Here is an 18,805-nt window from a genome sequence, read left to right as displayed (position 1 = left end):
ATAATGGCATGACTTTTTTCTACTTGACCAAATGACATCCATATTCTTGTACTGACAGATTTAGCTCACAGTCGTGGTTTCATTACTAGAGGTGTCATTCATTAGAAGGGAAAAAGCTATCAAGCACCCCAAGCCCATTAAAGGATTTATTCAATTAATAAGGATATATTAGACAGAACCCTAGTAGGAGAGATACAAATTCAGCATCCTTCCTGTTTCTTCCTTACCCCCTTCTGATCTCCACTTATATCAAGGAAATTTGGTTTGTGTTCTACATGACTGAAATCTCTATAATTAATTAAGCCTTTGATATCACAAAAATTTCAAGGGAGCAACTTGACTTACTAAATTCACAGGCTCCTGGTGACCATATTCATTTGTCTTCCTTTACAAAGAGATATTTTGGGGCTGCCTGATATTCTTTGCTTGCCTGTCAAGTAACTGAGTTCAGTTTCTGAAACTCATAGCACACCTGAGCATAGAAAATTTGATTTAGTTTAGGGCCTGAAAGAGAAGCTGTCTGATGAACACATAACATGCACGTGTACTAAACAAATTACTACAAGTAACTACCTGTAAACATCATGCCTAATTTTTCAGTTTTGGGCAGCGTCAGATAGCAATTATATTTCTGTGGTAATTATTTCATGTGCTTGCTAGAAAGCCCTCCACCCCTGGATTTCTTTGTTAGTAAATCCTGGTAATGACCTGGGAATGCAGAAGGTTCTGACTAGAGATAGGCACGAACCAGGAAAATGGCTGTTTGTGGTGGTTTGTGGTTCATCACATTGTTCAAACCATGAACCACAAACCAACACAAAATTGCCTGGTTCGTGAACCAGTTCATTTGGTTCATGGTTTGTCACTTCCGGAGGCTGTAGAACGGCCCTCTTGGCAGTCAGAGATGCCAAAATCACAAGGAGTCTTCATCAGAGTCTTCTCCAGTCACCATCCATGTTTCGTGAAGATTGGATTTCGGATGTCCGAGTTATAGACCCCCAAACTAGATGATCCCAGGAAAGTTCCATTAGATATAATGGGAGCCACGAATGCCAGTTAACTCGTATTGGCTCCACTGAAATACATTGCAGCACCAAAAAGTTGCAATAAAAATGTGGAATGAAGTTAGAGAATCTTCCTCTGAGAACGGAATGACAGCCCCCAAGTGGAATGACGGTCCCTGAGGGCAGCTAAACTGCTCTGGGGCTGGAATGGGGACAGAAGTACTCTTGGAGGGGATAGTCAAGGAGATGTTCTTGGGGAGACAGGAATATTCTCTTAAAGGACAGGAGGGCAGGGACAATCAATGAGAGGAGGTTAATCTCGGGGGGAGGAGTAGATTTTCTTTGGGGAGACAGGAATATTCATGTACAGGAAAGGACAGAGGTGATCCATGAGGGGAGATGAATCATGGGAGGAAGGAGACCTTGAGGGAACAGAAATCTTCCCAATGGGGCAGGTGAGGGCTGAGGAGCCTGGAAGCCAGAAAGGAAAAGCCTTTTAGTGTGGAAACAGACCCTGAGTAGAAGTTGCCACAACAGCCAGAATCCATCTCCCCAACAGTGTGGCCAAGAGGGAAGCCTTCCATCAGCGGAATCCATCTCTGCAGCCCATGGAGAAGGAGATTAAAATTCCGGGGGGGGGGGGCAGATTCACACCTGGCATGGACTGTGAGTCCTCACAGGAATCCACTCAGCTTGGCCCTTGAGTCTGGCTGTGGCACAGAAGCAGATGCTTCAGAGCCCTGAAGTACCAGAAAACCAACAGCAGTTCCTCCCTGTCTGACTGCCTGCTGGAACCTCTAACCACTTGCCTGAGAGCTGGGGGGTTATACTCCTTCTGCTCTCATAGAGCAGAATGGGAGCTCTCTGGTTGGCAGCCAGAGCTGCCTATCAAGCTTTGGAGGGCTGACGTTAGTGTTCCCAGGGCTGCAGAAGGTCTGCAGAAGTCCATCCCCCTCCCCCGTTACCTAGGGAATAGATTGATCTGTGCCAGGCTGTCTGCAAGTCATGGTGGTTCATCACAGTTCAGAACTACGGATGAGCATGAACCGAAATACGAACCAATGTTCATCATGAACTGGGCTGTTTTTTTGGTTCATGAACCAGCAGTTCACTGGAGGGCAAATCTAACAAAATAATGATACATTTTCTACTCTGTATGAAATTTGTATTGCAAGTTAAGTAAACTAGCTGTTTAATACTTAACTCATATTTAGAAGATAACATTTCTCCTCATTGTTCACTACAGTCAATAGATCAGACTTTCAATACTATTTATTTATTTACGTTATTTTTAGTCACCTTTCTCACTAAGACTTGGGGCAGATTCCACAGTGTGAGTCAGTATAGTCAATTTCAAAGACATTGCAATAAACAATGTAATTGGGTATATAAATGCAAATTTGCAAAGCTTTAAAACTAGCAGGAATCTCATACAGAGTTAAAGAAATGCTAAACAAAGCATAAGCAATTCTGACATATTAAACAACATATGAACTATCGAGTAGGGTCATATTTTCAGCAACATACAATGCATAGGAATAAAGTCCATATAGTTATCCCTTTATTTAAGCATCTCTTTGAGACCACTTCCTTACAATACAGTCTTCCTATCTGAGTAAAAAGCCCACTGAATAATGTGGTTTTGCACTGTTGCAGAAAGCCAGGAGAGTGGAAACTTTTCTGACCTCTTCAGGTAGGCCATCCCATAGAGTGGGGCCACCGCAAAGCTGTTGTTTTTGCCTATGTCAAGCCGGCACCTGCAGCAGGCCCTGTTCAGATGAGCAAAGCTGCCGTGGTGGAACACAGGGAGAGAGGTGATCTTGTAGATATGCCAGACCAGGGCTATGAAGAATTTTGCATGTGATAGCCAATACCTTGAATTAAGCCCAGTAGATGGTAGGCAACCGGAGGAGTGACTGCAAAATGGGTGTAATATTCATGGTCCTCCTAGCTCCCAATAATAAAAGAGTAGCAGTGTTCTGCACCAACTGGAGATTCCAAGTTAATTTAGAGGGGAGTCCTGTTTATCTACATGGTATTTCAGAGGCAAAAAAATCTCCTCATACCTTTGCAGACAGCCAAAGTGGTAGGATTTCTTTTCAGAGACATCAGCTTCCGTAAGTTTTGACTCCCAGCTTTCATATTTCCACAATTTCACTTTCTCTCTCTGTCAGGTTTTGATCGCTATTTCTCCAGTAGGACACTGGATAATAATCGTCGGAATATTTGGTTTGCTGAATTCTGGGAGGATAACTTCCACTGCAAGCTGAGCCGCCATGCTTTGAAGAAAGGAAGCTCTATCAAGAAGTGTACAAGTAAGAGGCTGTAAGGAGATGGGGGAGGACATAGGAAGGGTGAAGGAATCTCTTGGGATATTGTATCAATGGGAATATTTCCATTCCTAAGCTTGTAAGAAAAGCTTTTCTGCTTAATTGGCTCTCCACGTTGGGGCTTTCAGGTAGTTCTCATCTTGAAGGATGAGTGTTCCCTTTAGAGGTACCGGTTGCTATCATGGATCTGATACATGAAGTGTAATGAACCCCTGCCAATAGCCTAGCCACTTCGTTTTGGAAGTTTCTGGACCATTTTTAAAGGCATGCTGATGTAGACCACATTACAGTAATCTAACTTTGATCTTATCAGAGAATGGATCACTGTGGCCAGTCATGCTATTCAAGGAATGGCCATAGCAGGGGAATCATCTGGATATGATAAAAAGTGCTGTGTGCCATAAGAACACAAGAAGAGCCCTGCTGGATCAGACTGATGGTCCATCTAGTCCAGCATCCTATCTCACACAGTGGCCAACCAGTTGCTATGGAGGGCCAACAACAGGGCATAGAGGCTGAGGTCTTCCCCTGATGTTCCCTCCTTGCAATGGTATTCAGGTTTACTGCCTCTGAATCTGGAGGTTCCCTTTAGTCACCATGGCTAGCAGCCACTGATAGACCTATCCTCCATTAACATGTCTTCTCTCTTTTAAAGCTGTTTATGCCTGTGGCCATCACCCCATCCTCTGGCAGCAAATCCCACATTTCTTTGGAGGAGTGCAACCCCCTCCAGGACAGGCTGAATCCACAAGCATTTTTCCATTCACCAATGGTACCTTAGTCTTCTCTGAATTGAGCTTCAGTTTATTGGCCCTCATCCATCCCATTACCTTGTCCTGGGACCTATTCTGGACTTTCAGAGACCCACTCAGCTTAGCTCTTAAGCAGAAACAGAGCTGAGTGTCATCTGCATATGGACTGAGAAAGAAAACTTTAGCAGTAAAGTTCTGGAGATAAGGTAATGATGATTGGACCAAAATAGATAGTGATGAAGGCACTCTTTATGAAGGAAGAAATCTGAGAAAGCAGGGGATGTTTTGAAGTATGATAAAATGCTAGACTTATATTAAAGAGAATAGAGGGCAGGGCTTGAAAAATAGGAATTTTTTAGAACAAGATTAAAATTGGTTTGTGGATCTTCTATAATACAACAGTAGGGCTGTCTGGGAAGAGGGTTGGTAGAGCAAGATTATGATTTATGGTACATAAAGGCAGAAGGCAGAACTTGGGAACAAGAGTGGATGCTGAAAAAGCCCAATATAATCCGGGTTTCAACAGATTATAGAGCAATGACAGGTAAGGATGCAGTGCCATGGAAATGTACCCCAAGCCCCACTAGATGACTATATAAAATATTCAAGGCATTCATATTACTTGGAGCAGCTTTAAAAATGTTTCTTTTTGGTTTCCTCTTATAGTCTCTCAGATCAGCCCAGTTTCTTTCCTTATTGCTGTGTTGCTTCCTTTGATTCTTCTTTGAAACAGGAACTGACATTCAGGAATTTCTCCAGCTCTCTCTGCATGATACCTACTCGGCATTTTGTCCTTTGCCCTCAGTTGGGAATGGTGGCATGTTCTCTGTGCTAGAATCTCATAAAAGCAGCGAAGGCATGCAACTCTGGCAAAGAATGGCCATTTTGTGACTGGGAACAGATGCACATGTGTGTTATCACCAATAAGTATGAATTCATACATACAGCCTGTGATGTTCACACTGTGCATGATCACACTTTTTACCCATATACCTATTTTTAGACAGCTTTCCCCTTTCACAGACCTATACTCAAGACATGTAAAAAGGACCTTCCAGGTATACACATACTACCAAGATATTTTGCTTGGTAAAAGAAATGGGGGCTATATAGGTTGAATTCAGTTCAACTCACCCCTTTACTCTTTTGCTACTATTCATATACACATGCAAACTAGCATTTAAGAATGCACCATTAAACATGGTGGCCTGTATGCTACCATTCTGTGCAGTCAAGTTCAAAGCTGTTTTCCAGCCTGCCTCCAATTTAAGTTTCTTCCACAAGAGGATTTTTCCCCAATTGAAAACTGGAAACCCTCACAGTAAAGGGGAATGTATGGACCACAATCCGTACATGATTTATGTGGCTCCCTTTTTTCTGCTTTTACTCCAGACAAAATAGTAACCTGTTTTCTATAAAATAAAGGGGGAACTGTAGGGTGTCTGTGGAAGGAGCATCTATCTGGTTGCTCTTCCATAAAAAGGTAAACATAGTCCCCTGTGCAAGCACCAAGTCATTACTGACCCATGGGGGGACGTCACATCTTGACATTTTCTTGGCAGACTTTTTTACAGGGTGGTTTGCCATTGCCTTCCCCAGTCATCTACACTTTACCCCCAGGAAACTGGGTACTCATTTTACCGACCTCGGAAGGATGGAAGGCTGAGTCAACCTTGAGCCAGCTACCTGAACCCAGCTTCCCCGGGATCGAACTCAGGTCATGAGCAGAGCTTGGATTGCAGTACTGCTGCTTACCACTTTGCGCCACAGGGCTCTCTTGCTCTTCCATAGCTACCTTCAAAATGGGAGTGCTAAGCTCTGAACCTCCTTTTTTAGCCAATCAAATGGCTTTTTTGTTTATTTCTTTGCCAAACTGTGCTGTAGAGATACAGTGTGGCTGGAGAAAAGAAAGGAGAACCTTTTTCAAGAGGTAGGTGTGGGCTGTGGGGAGTTGCTACAAAATGTGTGGTAGCAAGGAGTGGGTTGGGTGGCAGTAGAACAAGCAGCATAACAATGGGAATATGGGTGCTGTTTAGAGCTGCCAACTTTGGGATGGAAAATTCCATTTGGGGGCAGTGACAACAAAGAAGAAAAAGGGGTGGTGGAAAGATCATCCACAAACTCAACCCAAACAAGCAGGGGGGGGAATAGAGGGATCAAGTTACAACCTAAAATGTAAACTATATTCAAAGAAAGTATTTATTATGGATGTGCACAAAATATAGGTTAAAAACAAGTTAAAAACATAAGGCCTGAATGGCAGGCTACATGCACATATTAAAAATTGCTAAAACGTTCTCCATGCACAGATAATGATACAGTCCAATGACCAATACAAAGACAGACCATATGCATTTCAGGGCAGTGCCAGGGGGGTAGAGTTCAGGGAGAGGAGGGAGCTCAGCATGGCTGTCTATACAGTCCACCCTCTGAAGCTGTCATTTCCTCCAGGAGAAGGATCTTTATAGTCTGAAGATCAATTGTAATGCCTAGAGCTTGGCAACTCTTACACTGTTCCTGCCTGTTCCCTTGCTACTTGCTGCTTCCATCGCTGTAGTGGGAGCATGTTTTCATGCCCCCATCTGGAAGCAGACTTAAGTGGCCTCTCACAGACCTGGCTGGTTATGGTTCCTTCATTCCACTCCACAGTCTATGTTCCTACCACTCTTTTGTATATTTGCTAGCAGAACTCAGGAATTTAAGTACAACCCCCTCCTTGCACAACTTCATGTTCAGTGATGTTGTGTACAGAATTAAGCCATATCTTACTTGTTAATTAACAACAACAACAACATTCAATTTATATACCACCCTTCAGGACAACATTTCGGCCACTCCCGGCAGCCACAAGTGGCTATGGCCGGGGGGCCGGGTTTGCTGCCTCGGATGGAGGATGGGACTTTTCCCGCCCATCCGGGGCTTCCTGGGGGCGGGCGGAGATAGAGCCGTTTGTATCTCCGCCCTTCCCTCCTACGCAGTTGCTCCAAGCAATCGGCCCACCCTCCTCTCCCTGTTTCAGTGCGGGATTAGCCGGTTGCCTTTGAGCCAGGTAGGAATTTTTTCCTGCTCCCCCTGATTGGCCTTGTGGGGGGTAGGTTTTTCGCCTACCTTGTACTGAAGCAGAGGTTGGTGGTATTTAAAGGGTGGTGCTTAGTAGACTTCCCCTGGCAGGAGAAAGTGGGGAAATAGGGAGCGGGCTGGTGAGCACCCCTTTGGCAATTCCCCAGTGGTGGGGAAATGGGGTCTCTCAGGAGGGATGGTAATGCTTCATGGCTACCACCGCCTGTGCAGACTGCCTCCAGGGAACCCCAGGTGCAAGTCCTTCCCTCATGCTGTATGGCTGAGGCTTTAGGAGCTTGAGGGGGAACCCTTTGCCTGGCCGGCCGGGCTGAGGCCATTCCATGAATGGATTACGCTCGGGGCAGCGGGGCTCGCCCAGACAGGTCAAGGCGGTGGTCTGATGGACCCCGTGGCTTGACCTGTACCGCATAGTTTGCCCTTGCCGCAGTTTAGTGTTGATGTTGTGTTTAATAAAGCGGCCATTTATTCCAAGAAATTGTGTCTGTCTCATTCTTCCAACTGAGGGGGCAAAATGCCCACTCAGAGTGGTTTACAAAGTATGTTATTATTATCCCCACAACAAAACACCCTGTGAGGTGAGTGGGGCTGAGAGAGCTCCAGAGAACCATGACTAGCCCAAGGTCACCCAGCTGGCTTCTAGTGGAGGAGTGGGGAATCAAACCCGGCTCTCCAGATTAGAGTCCCGTGTTCTTAACCACTACACCAAACTGGCTTATAATTAAAGAATATGGGGATTGAGGACAAAGAGAGGAGATGGACTTAAATCTCCTTCTCCTGGTGGCTGTAGGCAACACAGGGCAGGTCTTTAAACAATGACCATGTAATTTAGAGCCATCCTGATGGCAGGACAAGACAAGAGGAAGAGGGAGAGGTATGTTGCCCATTTAGATGTGTTGCCCTGTCCCTGACACTCTCTCTGTTCTCTCTTCTGAGATGCTATGGCACCCATGAATTCCACAGAGACACATTGCCTGGTGAGGAGAGTGAGTGGATGTGACAGCACAGAGATAAAGGAGCAGTTCTAGTCACTTTTCTGTACGTAAAGACCTGGAGTCATTTACATGGCAGCCGATTTCTCTGGGGTTTCCTCCCTTCTTTTTAACAATGATTTTGCACTGGATTTCCCATGTGGCTGGATATTTTGAGGGACTGAAATATTTTAATTGATGCTGGAGGCAAAAGCTTCTCAGCATCAGGGCTTCTGTCATTTCAGATCAGAGGCAGAGTTCAGTTGAGGCTGGGGGCAGGGAATGAACCCCTTTCCAGCCACTCTGTGTCTGTATCACCTCGCTTGCCAGCCTGAACCTTGGTCCTGCACTCAGTAAATTCTCTTCCCACAGAATATTCAAGCTCCTTCCCTATAAAAGTCAAACAGTACTTATGATTCATTGGAATGAGACTTACTTACTGTATGTGAGTCACAGAATTTGTCATTTCATGCTGGCAGGAAATAATATATGGACCTAGGATATGATACACAATACAGTGGTTTTGTAATCCTGAGCCATGATGTGTTTAAGTTAAACTGTCCAGCTCTACGTTGTTTAGAACAACTCCATTCCTTTATGGCTTGGATTAACTACGTGCTAATGTCCTCCAGAATTTACAATGGACTAGAAGGACTAAAGCCCTGACTGGGATAGCTCGGGCTAGCCTGATTTCATCAGATTTTGGAAGCTAAATAAGGTCAACCATGGTTAGTACTTGGATGGAAGACCACCAAGGAAATATATGGTTGCTACAGTAGGCAATGTAAAAGTACCTCTGAATATCTTTTGCCTTGAAAACCCTATGGGGTCATCATAAACTGTCTACAAGTTGATGCCCTCTCCAAAAAGGGGAAAAAAGAAGAAAAGAAAGAGGAGGACTGAAAAGGAAACTCTAGAAGGAAGTGAAGTGAACTGTTGCTGTAGCTTTGTGCTAAGAAAGAAACTATTTTATTAATTTCTACATCTGTTTCAAACTGCTGCCTCTTGATTTTCATACCTGGTCTTTGAGATAAAGCATGCATTTAATACACTTTTGCCCCTTACTTATATAGTAGAAAAGAGAGTCAGGATAGCTAACTTTGTAGCTGTGCAATTCAATAACAAATGCACCCACCCTGCCCCCAACACCCTTTCCTGTCCTGGATGAACTGTGTGTGTGTGTGTGTGTGTGTGTGTGTGTGTGTGTGATGGATAGTGGGTCCGGGCTTGCTATCATGATGTGGTCATCTGTATTTTCAGCTATTTGCAGCTAAAAGTGACTGGGAGGGATTAGAACAGTAAACAAGGCACACAGGGAATCTGTCTTGTTGACAGCCACGTTGTTGAGGTGATGGTTTCAGGTGACATGTTTACTGAAAGACAGGAGAGATTTACTGCCTGCTTCTCACTGGGGGAAGACAGATAAAGGTGTCTGGTCTTTCAGCCTAAGAAAATGTGGTGGGGCTGGGGGCTGTTTACTGTCTGTTAAAAGTATCTGAAGAAGGGAGCTTTGATTTTTGAAAGCTTATGCCCTGAAAATCTTACTGGCCTCTAACGTGCCACTGGACTCTAATCCTGCTGTTCTCCTGTACACCGACATAACTACCTACATGAAACTATCTGCTAAAAGTGTTCCTCTTTCTTTATTTGGGTTTGTGCGGAACTGACAGCAATTTCTATAGTCTCCTAAGGACTATCTACTTTGCCATGTTGGCAATATTACCAGTCTTTGTTGGGACAACCCTGTTACTGTATTTGGAAAAGATACCAGTAAAAAACTCAGGTGCTACTTTTCCTTGAGTATGTACATACTCATGGGGTCACTCTTAGATTTATTTAGTTAGTTATATAAACCTGGCTTTTCTACCCAGTGGGGACCCACAATGGATTACATTGTTCTTCTCGCCTCCATTTTCTCTTCACAACAACCCTGTGATGTAAGTTAAGACTGAGAGTCTGCAACTGTCCCAAGGCCACCCAGCAAGTTTCTATGGCAGAGCAGAGATTTAAACTTGGGTCTCCCAGGTCCTAGTCTAACAATATAACCACTACACCACACTGGCTGTCACAGCATTCCCTGTTGTTAAACATGATCCTGGCTCTTTGTGTGACCATGAAGGTAGTTCCAAGTCTGTATCAGCTATATAAAAAGGCCAACAAGGTGCCCAAAATTTGACAGGGGTTTCTTTGAGGCACCCAAAATTTGACAAGAGTTTCAGAGGAATTCCACAGGGATAGTCTGTCTTAGTCTGTTGAAGCAAAACCAGCAAAGATGCCTGTGACACTTCAAAGGCATATTAATCATGGACTTGAACCCAGTTTGCAAGATGCATGGAACCATATTCTATGTTGTCAGGTATATAACTATGTGTATTCAAAGAAGTGAGGGAGCAGACCAGAATAACATAAAATGTGTTTTTAAAGCATGGCACAGGTTTTGGGAACAGAGAGGCCAGTACACAGCTACAGCTAGACAGAGCCAAAAGGCATTGGCACACATCATCTCTATTAGCTTCAGCAGGGCTAGTTGAGTGTTGAGCATCTCAGGTATGCTGTCAAAATGTCCGAGGTGGTGGATATCTGTGGCACAGTGCAGCTGGTCTTTAAATACCTTGCAAGACTGTAACTTCTTATGTTTTTGTAAAAACTGCCTGGGTAGTGATGGCTCTTTCCTTGCTGATGTGATGACTGTTGTTATTTTTCTGAAATCAGATATGGAGGCTAACCTCAAATTCAGGAAAATGGCCCATTTCTCATAGAAACCATGAAAAGGAATGTCTGTGCTTTTTATTTCTTGTTGAAGTCAGCCCAAACGATTCTGTCAACAGAAGGGGGAGATAGGAACTGTGACCACTTTGCCTTGCATCTTTGCAAGGAGCGATAGGAGGTCAGTGCACATGTCTGGCAGCCATCAAGATTTCAAGGTGAAAGTTCAGAGTTTTGTTCTGCAGGCATAGATGCATACCAGTGAGTGGAAGTTTCCTCTCCAGGCTGACATGCAGGCCTATATTTAATTGTCATATGAAATAAGACTCATTTTGTCACTGCTCCAGTTTGTTTCCGATGAGGATCTGGACCTGTAGAGAAACTCATGCATACTTTACGTTTTGGTGGCTCTGCACTGAACTGAATTTTAAGGGCCAGAATCATAATACATGGTGCCTGACTCAACTTATAGTCACACTTACGATTGATCGGGAGAATTCACCTTGAAAGCGTTTTTATTCTGTTTGGCTCAGGAGCTTTGTCATAGAGAAAGAAGCCCCACTTGGTGTTTCTGTTTGTGAAAATGGCATGGGAGGGAAGCCTGAAGCCTCTCCTCCGAGGTCACCCTTGACCTGACTTCTGTCATACATATCACATATTTTGGACTTAAGAGTCTCACAGTTTTAATGTGTTCAGTATCAGCAGAGGAAGGCCAAGGCAATTCTACACACTGAACCTCCCCATTTGAAAAAAACACATAGAGATGAAAGCACTTGTATGTGTTGTATGTTAGTTTTCATTTGGGAGATTGTCAATGCTATTTATGCAGTTTCCCTATATCTACCTATTCTAGGGTAGATTAGTCTTCTTACCTGGAATATGGAATTAAAACTAGATGGATCTCGAATTAGTGCAATATAATGGCTAGACTGAGTCATAAACCAGGAGGATGTTTCTGATTCAATCGCAGTGCTGTCTCTGGTCACTTGGTGTCCTCATTATTAGTTATTCCATATATCACAGTTCTTGCTATACCAGCTGCTAACACAAATTAAGAGAAACAGACCAACCTACAGGCTTGTAAACAAATACAGTGCAACACCCAAAGAAAAGGAATGGAGTGGGGGAGAGTAATAAAAGACAAACCACAGTCTCACGCCCCCCCCCCTACTATATAGTAAAGAGTCCAGTAGCACCTTTAAGACTTCATCAGATACTGACGAAGAGAACTGTGGTTCTCGAAAGTTTATGCTACAATACAGTTGGTTAGTCTTAAAGGTGCTACTGGACTCTTTACTATTTTGCGACTACAGACTAACACGGCTAACTCCTCTGGATCTATGACTATCTACAGTATGGTGACCATGACTTACTTTATAGGACCGTTGAAAAGTTATTGAGCTAACATACATGGAGCATTTTAAATGCTCTCTATTACCTATATAAATTATTTTGATAAGCCTAAACTGATCTACTATTTCGATGTTCATGCATATCCTCTACCCTGATTCCACCTTTGTCCTTTATACCAGAAAGTTCCTTTGCCATTTTAAAAAACAAAACAAAAATGCAGATTGGAGGCAAACACACCACAGTTCATGATTAGGATGTTCTTCTTTTCCCCCCAAAAGAAAGCTAAGTAGCAAGCAACCTTAGATTGCTGCTTTGGAGACTAGGGAAGGGTCACTGGGGAAGGATCACTGGCTGACAGAGCATATTTCTTTGCATGCCTTTTCAAAGATTTAAAATGCTTTTCCAAAACTACAGTTAGCTGTGTTTGGGGGGAAAGACAGGGATATGAGACTGAACATGGCTTTTCCCCTAAGCAAAGCTAAATTCTACCTTTGGAAAGGCATTTTAAATGATGGGATCTGATCTATTTATCTATTGCATTTTTGCTACCCTTGCTTTAAGGAGTTTAGTATGGTGTATATGATTCTTCCCATCTGTATATTAACATGACAAGAACCTTGAGATGAGTTATGTTGAGACTGAGTGACTGGTTTAACAGTCACCTGGTGAGCTTCATGACTGAGTGGGAATTAGAACCCCAGTCCTAGTTCAAAACTCTAATCACTAGTAGAATAGGATGAAAGAATTAAACATCCTCTCATCCAGGTTTGATTCTCCATCATTCCTGCATCAGATCCTCAGTTGCTTTCTGCCTTCATTTTTATAAATTATTAGGATGAAGGAATAGAGGGAATGCTTATTAAATTTGTAGATGATACTAAATTGGGAGGGGTAGCAAACACAGTAGAAGACAGAATCAGGATACAGAATGATCTTGACAGGCTGGAAAACTGGGTTAAAACAAATAAAATGAATTTCAACAGAGATGAATGCAAAGTTCTGCATTTAGGTAGGAAAAATCAAATGCAAAATTATAGGATGGGGGAGACTTGCCTTGACAGCAATATGTGCAAAAAGGATCTTGGGGTCTTAGTAGACCATACACCAAACTTGAGTCAGCAGTGTGACTCATGCTAAAAAGGCAAATGCAATTTTGGGCTATATCTACAGAAGTATAGTGTCCAGATCATGTGAAGTGATGGTATTACTCTATTCTGTTCTGGTTAGACCTTACCTGGAGTATTGTGTTCAGTTTTGGACACTTGGATTTAAGAAGGGTATGGACAAGCTGGAATGTGTCCAGTGGAGGGCAACGAAGATGGTGAGAGGTCTGGAGACCAAGTCCTATGAGGAAAGGTTGAAGGAGGTCAGTATGTTTAGCCTTGAGAGGAGATGACTGAGAGGTGATATGATAACCATCTTCAAGTACTTGAAGGGCTGTCATATGGAAGATGGTGCAGAGTTGTTTTCCGTTGTTCCAGAAGGTCGGACCAGAAGCAACAGGTTGAAATTAAATCAAAAGAGTTTTCATCTAAATGTTAGGAAGAACTTCCTGACAGAGTGGTCCTTCAGTGGAACAGGCTTCCTCGGGAGGTGGTGGGCTCTCCTCTGGAGGTTTTTAAGAAGAGGCTAGATGGTCATCTAACAGCAATGCTGAATCTGTGAACCTAGGCAGATCATGAGAGGGAGGACAGGAAGGGTTACATCAGTGCTTAGTTCTTATGGCCCCTTCTTACACGTCCAGGCTAATGCCCGTCACCACTTTGGGGTCTGTAAGCAATTTTCCCCAGGTCAGTTTGTCTAGGGATCCTGGAGATGTTTTGCCATCTTCTGGGCATGGAGCAGGGGTCACTGGGGGTGTGGAGGGGGAGGTAGTTGTGAATGTTCAGCATTGTGCAGGGGATTGGACTAGATGACCCTGGAGGTCCCTTCCAACTCTATGATTCCGCTTAATGATAGCCACACCAGTTCTGGAGCTGTGTACTTATATTGGCATTTGCATTGTGTCTTCACATTCATGACTTGGGAAGCCTGTTCATTTTCATTAAGAAATATATTGGCATTAAGATCTTTTGGAAATTCCCAATGCTGCAAAGCAACCCACAGGCTCCATTACTAGTTTATGCAAGCTGCTGATCTCTTCATCTTAATGATAACATAGTATTAAATGATAATAATTTAAGAGCATTGTTTCAGTACAGGCAGGTGAAATTCAGCATTCTGAGGAGTGTCTTTAAATTATCTGAGTTTGTCAGCAAATAAATTATCTCCACGTTTGTCTGAGGAATGTTTGCTTACCAAATAGACAGGAGGAAAATCACATTTTATTGCCGCACAGATTGAAATAAATAATGCAACCAGATGGAGCTTGTTGATTTTGCTTCTCAGAGGGTTACAGAAATATTTTCTTCATCATTAATCTGGGGTCCTGGGGAAGGTCCAGATTAGAGGCGGGAACGAACCGAAATTCATCACGAACCAGGCTGGTTTGCGGTTTGTGAACTGACTGTTCATGGGAGCTCATTTCTCATGAACCATGACGAATTTTAGCCTGGTTCATTTGGTTCATATTTTGGTTCATCACTGCAGACAGCCTGGCACTGATCAATCAGTTTTCTAGGCAACATGGGGGGTGGGTGGGCTCTCTGCAGACCTTCTGCTGACCCGGAACTGACATTTTCATGAACTGAACGAACTGGTTCATGAATTGGGGCAAGTTCGTGAAAGTTTCTGGTTCGTGAAATGTGATGAACCACGAACCGCACAGTTCAGAATTTTCCCAGTTCATGCCCATCTCTAGTCCTGACCTTTGGTGCTTCCCTTTAGGGCTTTGAATTCTAAACCTAGCAGCAGAACCTGGCCTAAAGGACAGTTCCCATCTTACAGTCTTGCTATTCTAAAAACTGATAACATGAGCAGGAAGCTATGTTTTTATTTCTCTTGTGCATGCAAACTTTTTTTGACAGTGCTGATCAACCACCCAATGCTCTCTGCTGACTGGTGCAGGTTTCAAGCCTCCTGTTGCTTGGTTTCAGTGTAAGAGGATAAATAGAGACAGGCACTCACTGGAGACTACAGCTGAGCCATAGTCATACTACCCAAATACAGTGGCAGCCACCCTTCCAGTCCATGAAGAAGCAGACTGTGCCAAGATGGGGGCTCTCTTTACCTCACTGGGAAGGGAAGCTGTGATGTGCCAAGGCACCTATATGGAAGCCTCCATTGGCAAGCTCAATTTTCTTCCAAATCCTCATGGATAGATACCCACCCCTTCTTCTCCTGTCTTCTGTTTGCAAGAGGGCATGTCATCACATTTCATAGTCAGTATATCTGAGGCACAGCCATTTATCTTTCCTTTCAAGTCTCCCTCTCATTATTAGTGTTTGGCTACTTCCTCGCATCATTGTATATTGTGATATCATTGTGTTATAGTGATCATTCAATTTCTAGATTGTCTTGCCCACACAAGAAAATCCAACTATTGATAACTATGCAATAATAACACATTATTCCATGATGTGGGCACCTTGGCTGAGGGCTGACCCTGATTATTAGTGCCTGATCTGGTCAGGTGCCTGGGAGTGTTGGGTTAGGGCTCTACCCCCTCCCTCTGGTTCCAGGGCTGCTGCCAGGCCCTGGGGCCAAGCTCAGTGGGCACCTCGGCTGAGGGCTCACCTGATTATTATTATTATTAGTATCAGTATCAGACAGTGCCTGATCTGGTAGTCAGGCTTGTGTGTGTGCTGGGCTAGTGCTGGGATACTTGCTGGGATACAGTTGGTTGCACAGCATGGCAGCTCCCCTGTCAACGGGACTAACTGGACCCCTTTGAGCCAGGGATGAATGTGTCCCAGGCTGCAACTCCTGTCCTTTCCGCAAAGGCAAGAAGGTGGGTGATCGCAGCTGCTGCTGCTGCCCTATTTCTCCCTCTCCCTCTCTGGGACCACTCCCAACTACCTCTTGCTTGGGAGCTTTCCAGTTCCCTATCCATACCTCTCCCTCCCAGGTATTGCCACGAGACCCTTCCCCACCACTTGCACCACCCCGTCCCCTCCTTTCCGTGATGGCAGGGAGGTGGTTGATGCCAGCAGTTGCTGACGGATAGGGGTCTTCCAGGCCCTGTCTCAGGATCTTCCAGGTGCGGCTCGTCACTGTGCCCAGAACCCCTGGGTCCCCCTCTCCCACCCTGACCACTTCGTGTTCCCTCTTTCCTCCACTCCGTCTCAGTTCCTGCCACGAGTGCCTTCCCCAACACTTGCACCGCCCCATCCCCTCCTTTCCGTGATGGCAGGGAGGTGGGTGATGCCTGCAGCCACCGAATCAGGGTCTTCCTGTCCCCCTCACAGGATCTTCCATGTGCGGCTCGTTGCCACGCCCGGAACCTCTGGGTCACCCTCTCCCACCCTGACCACTTCGTGTTCCCTCTTTCCTCCTCTCCCTCTCGGGTACTGCCACAAGTCCCTTCCCCAACACTTCCATCGCCCCATCCCCTCATTTCCGTGATGGCAGGGAGGTGGGTGATGCCTGCAGCTGCCAAATCAGGGTCTTCCCATCCCCATCGCAGGATCTTCCAGGTGCGGCTCGTTGCCGCACTCAGAACCCCCAGGCCCTCCTCTCCCTGACCACCCGGTGGCCGCAGTCATGAACAACCTTACTGCACAAGTGGATGCTTTGTCCGCCTCTGACCTGGAGGCCTGGCGGGCAGGCAGGCACATGGAGGGTGCCGCCGGTGAGTGGCCAGACCCCTCGCCCCCTGAGGGGAGGCAGCACACAAATGCCTCGCTGAGCCCACCAGGCCCGGTGGCTTCAGGCTTCACCCACCTTGCTGCAAAAGCGGATGCTTTGTCCGCCTCCGACCCAGAGGCCTGGCAGGCAGGCAGGCACATGGGGGGTGCCACCAGCGAGCAGCCACACACCCTGCCCCCTGAGGGGAGGCGGCATGCCAATGCCTCCCCGAGCCCACGAGGCCTGGCGGCTGCAGTCTTCACCCACCTTGCTGCACAAGCAGATGCTTTGTCCGCCTCCAACCCGGAGGCCTGGAAGGCAGGCACATGGTGGGTGCCGTCTGTGAGCAGCCAGACCCACTGCCCCCTGAGGGGAGGCAGCACGCCAATGCCTCCCTGAGCCCGCCAGGCCTGGTGGCCACAGTCTTCACCCACCTTGCTGCACAAGTGGATGCTTTGTCCACCTCCGACCCAGAGGCCTGGCAGATGGGCACATGGGGGGTGATGCCGGTGAGCAGCCAGACCCCCCGCTCCCTAAGCAGCCTGTTCAGGTTTTTTTCCCCATTTGTTTACTCTGTCTACTTTGTCTACTCTGTCTACTCTGGAGAGGCTGCATATAAAATCATAAATGAATAAAATCATGTTGCTTCTCTCTATTCGCCATTGTGACAACTCATCACTTCCTCTTTTTCTCTTCTGATAAAGATCTGATTGATGCTTTGGTTATTTCCCATTTCCCAGTTCATTCGCTAGATTTCCTTTGTCACCCCTCAGCCCTCTCATCTCTATCCAGAATTCTGCCACCAGAATAACAACAACAACAACAACAACAACAACAACAACAACAACAACAACAACAACAACAACAACAACAACAACAACAACAACAACAACAACAACAACAACAACATTTGATTTATATACCGCCCTTTAGGACAACTTAATGCCCACTCAGAGCGGTTTACAAAGTGTTATTATTACCCCACAACAATCTCCCGTGCAAACAGGCCGTACTCAAAGCTTCTTCCAGCCCTGTGCATTGCCCAATCCGCTCCAACTTTTTCTACCTGACCCACTCTTTCCTTACCAAGTGATAGAAAGTGACTTGACAAAGGCCAGTTAATAATAATAGCAGTGTGCTTATATACTGCTCTTCTAGACAACTCAGAGTAGTAAACATAATCAGTGTTATTATTATCCCCACAATGCAAGTGGGGAACTGGCACTGAGGAGAGGCTTACCCAAGGGAATCTGCTGAGCTCACAGCAGTAGTGGGATTCAAACCAACAGAGTGCTAACTTGTAGCCCAACCACTTAACTACTATGCTACAGCAACTTTGTGGCAGAAAATCCTTAACAGCAAAAGTCTAACTTCCCAATTGGCATGTGTGCTAAACTCCCATCTCTGTTACCCTATACAAAATGCAGCATAGGATATAGCCTATACTGCTCAGTGGGACAGGTACTGAGTGTAATTCTTTGTATAGCATTTATATGCATAATCTTACTTCAGTACAGTGTAGTGTCCACAAAATGGGTCAAATTGGGCTTCATGCAAGCATGAGGGGGGCAGGGGATAGCAGCTCTGGATATCTTTCCATCATGGGAAATCCTGTAAGGAAATGTGTGGCTGAAGTAAAATCAAATAGACATACAATGCTGCTTTTATATTGAACAAAGCCATTTGCCCATCTTCTAGCTGGTGGTGGCTCTCCAAGGACTCAAGTGGCGTCTTTCCTACTCCTAGTATCCAAGATCCTTTAACTGGTCAATCCAGAGAGAGACTCTGGATGGAACCTCATAAAGGCAGTGAATGTGCTCTGAAACTCAGCTGTGGCACTTCCCATCTTTTGAGAGGTTGGAGGAGGGGAGGTGAATGACTGAAAA

General features: G+C 45.1%; 1 protein-coding gene across 1 annotated transcript in view; it reads left to right on the top strand.

Moving 5' to 3' along the window:
* The window catches only part of GRM4 (glutamate metabotropic receptor 4), a 377,446-nt gene that overhangs the window by 278,341 nt on the left and 80,300 nt on the right, over window positions 1-18,805 (top strand). The window contains exon 5 of the mRNA XM_054980417.1: window positions 3,179-3,319. Within this exon, the coding sequence (XP_054836392.1) occupies window positions 3,179-3,319 (141 nt within the window). The remainder of the gene's footprint in view (window positions 1-3,178; window positions 3,320-18,805) is intronic.

Source organism: Eublepharis macularius, chromosome 5 (assembly GCF_028583425.1).
Source record: "Eublepharis macularius isolate TG4126 chromosome 5, MPM_Emac_v1.0, whole genome shotgun sequence".
NCBI lineage: Eukaryota > Metazoa > Chordata > Lepidosauria > Squamata > Eublepharidae > Eublepharis > Eublepharis macularius.
The sequence above is the reverse complement of the archived record's forward strand: the minus strand, read 5'-3'. Positions and strand labels throughout refer to the sequence as shown.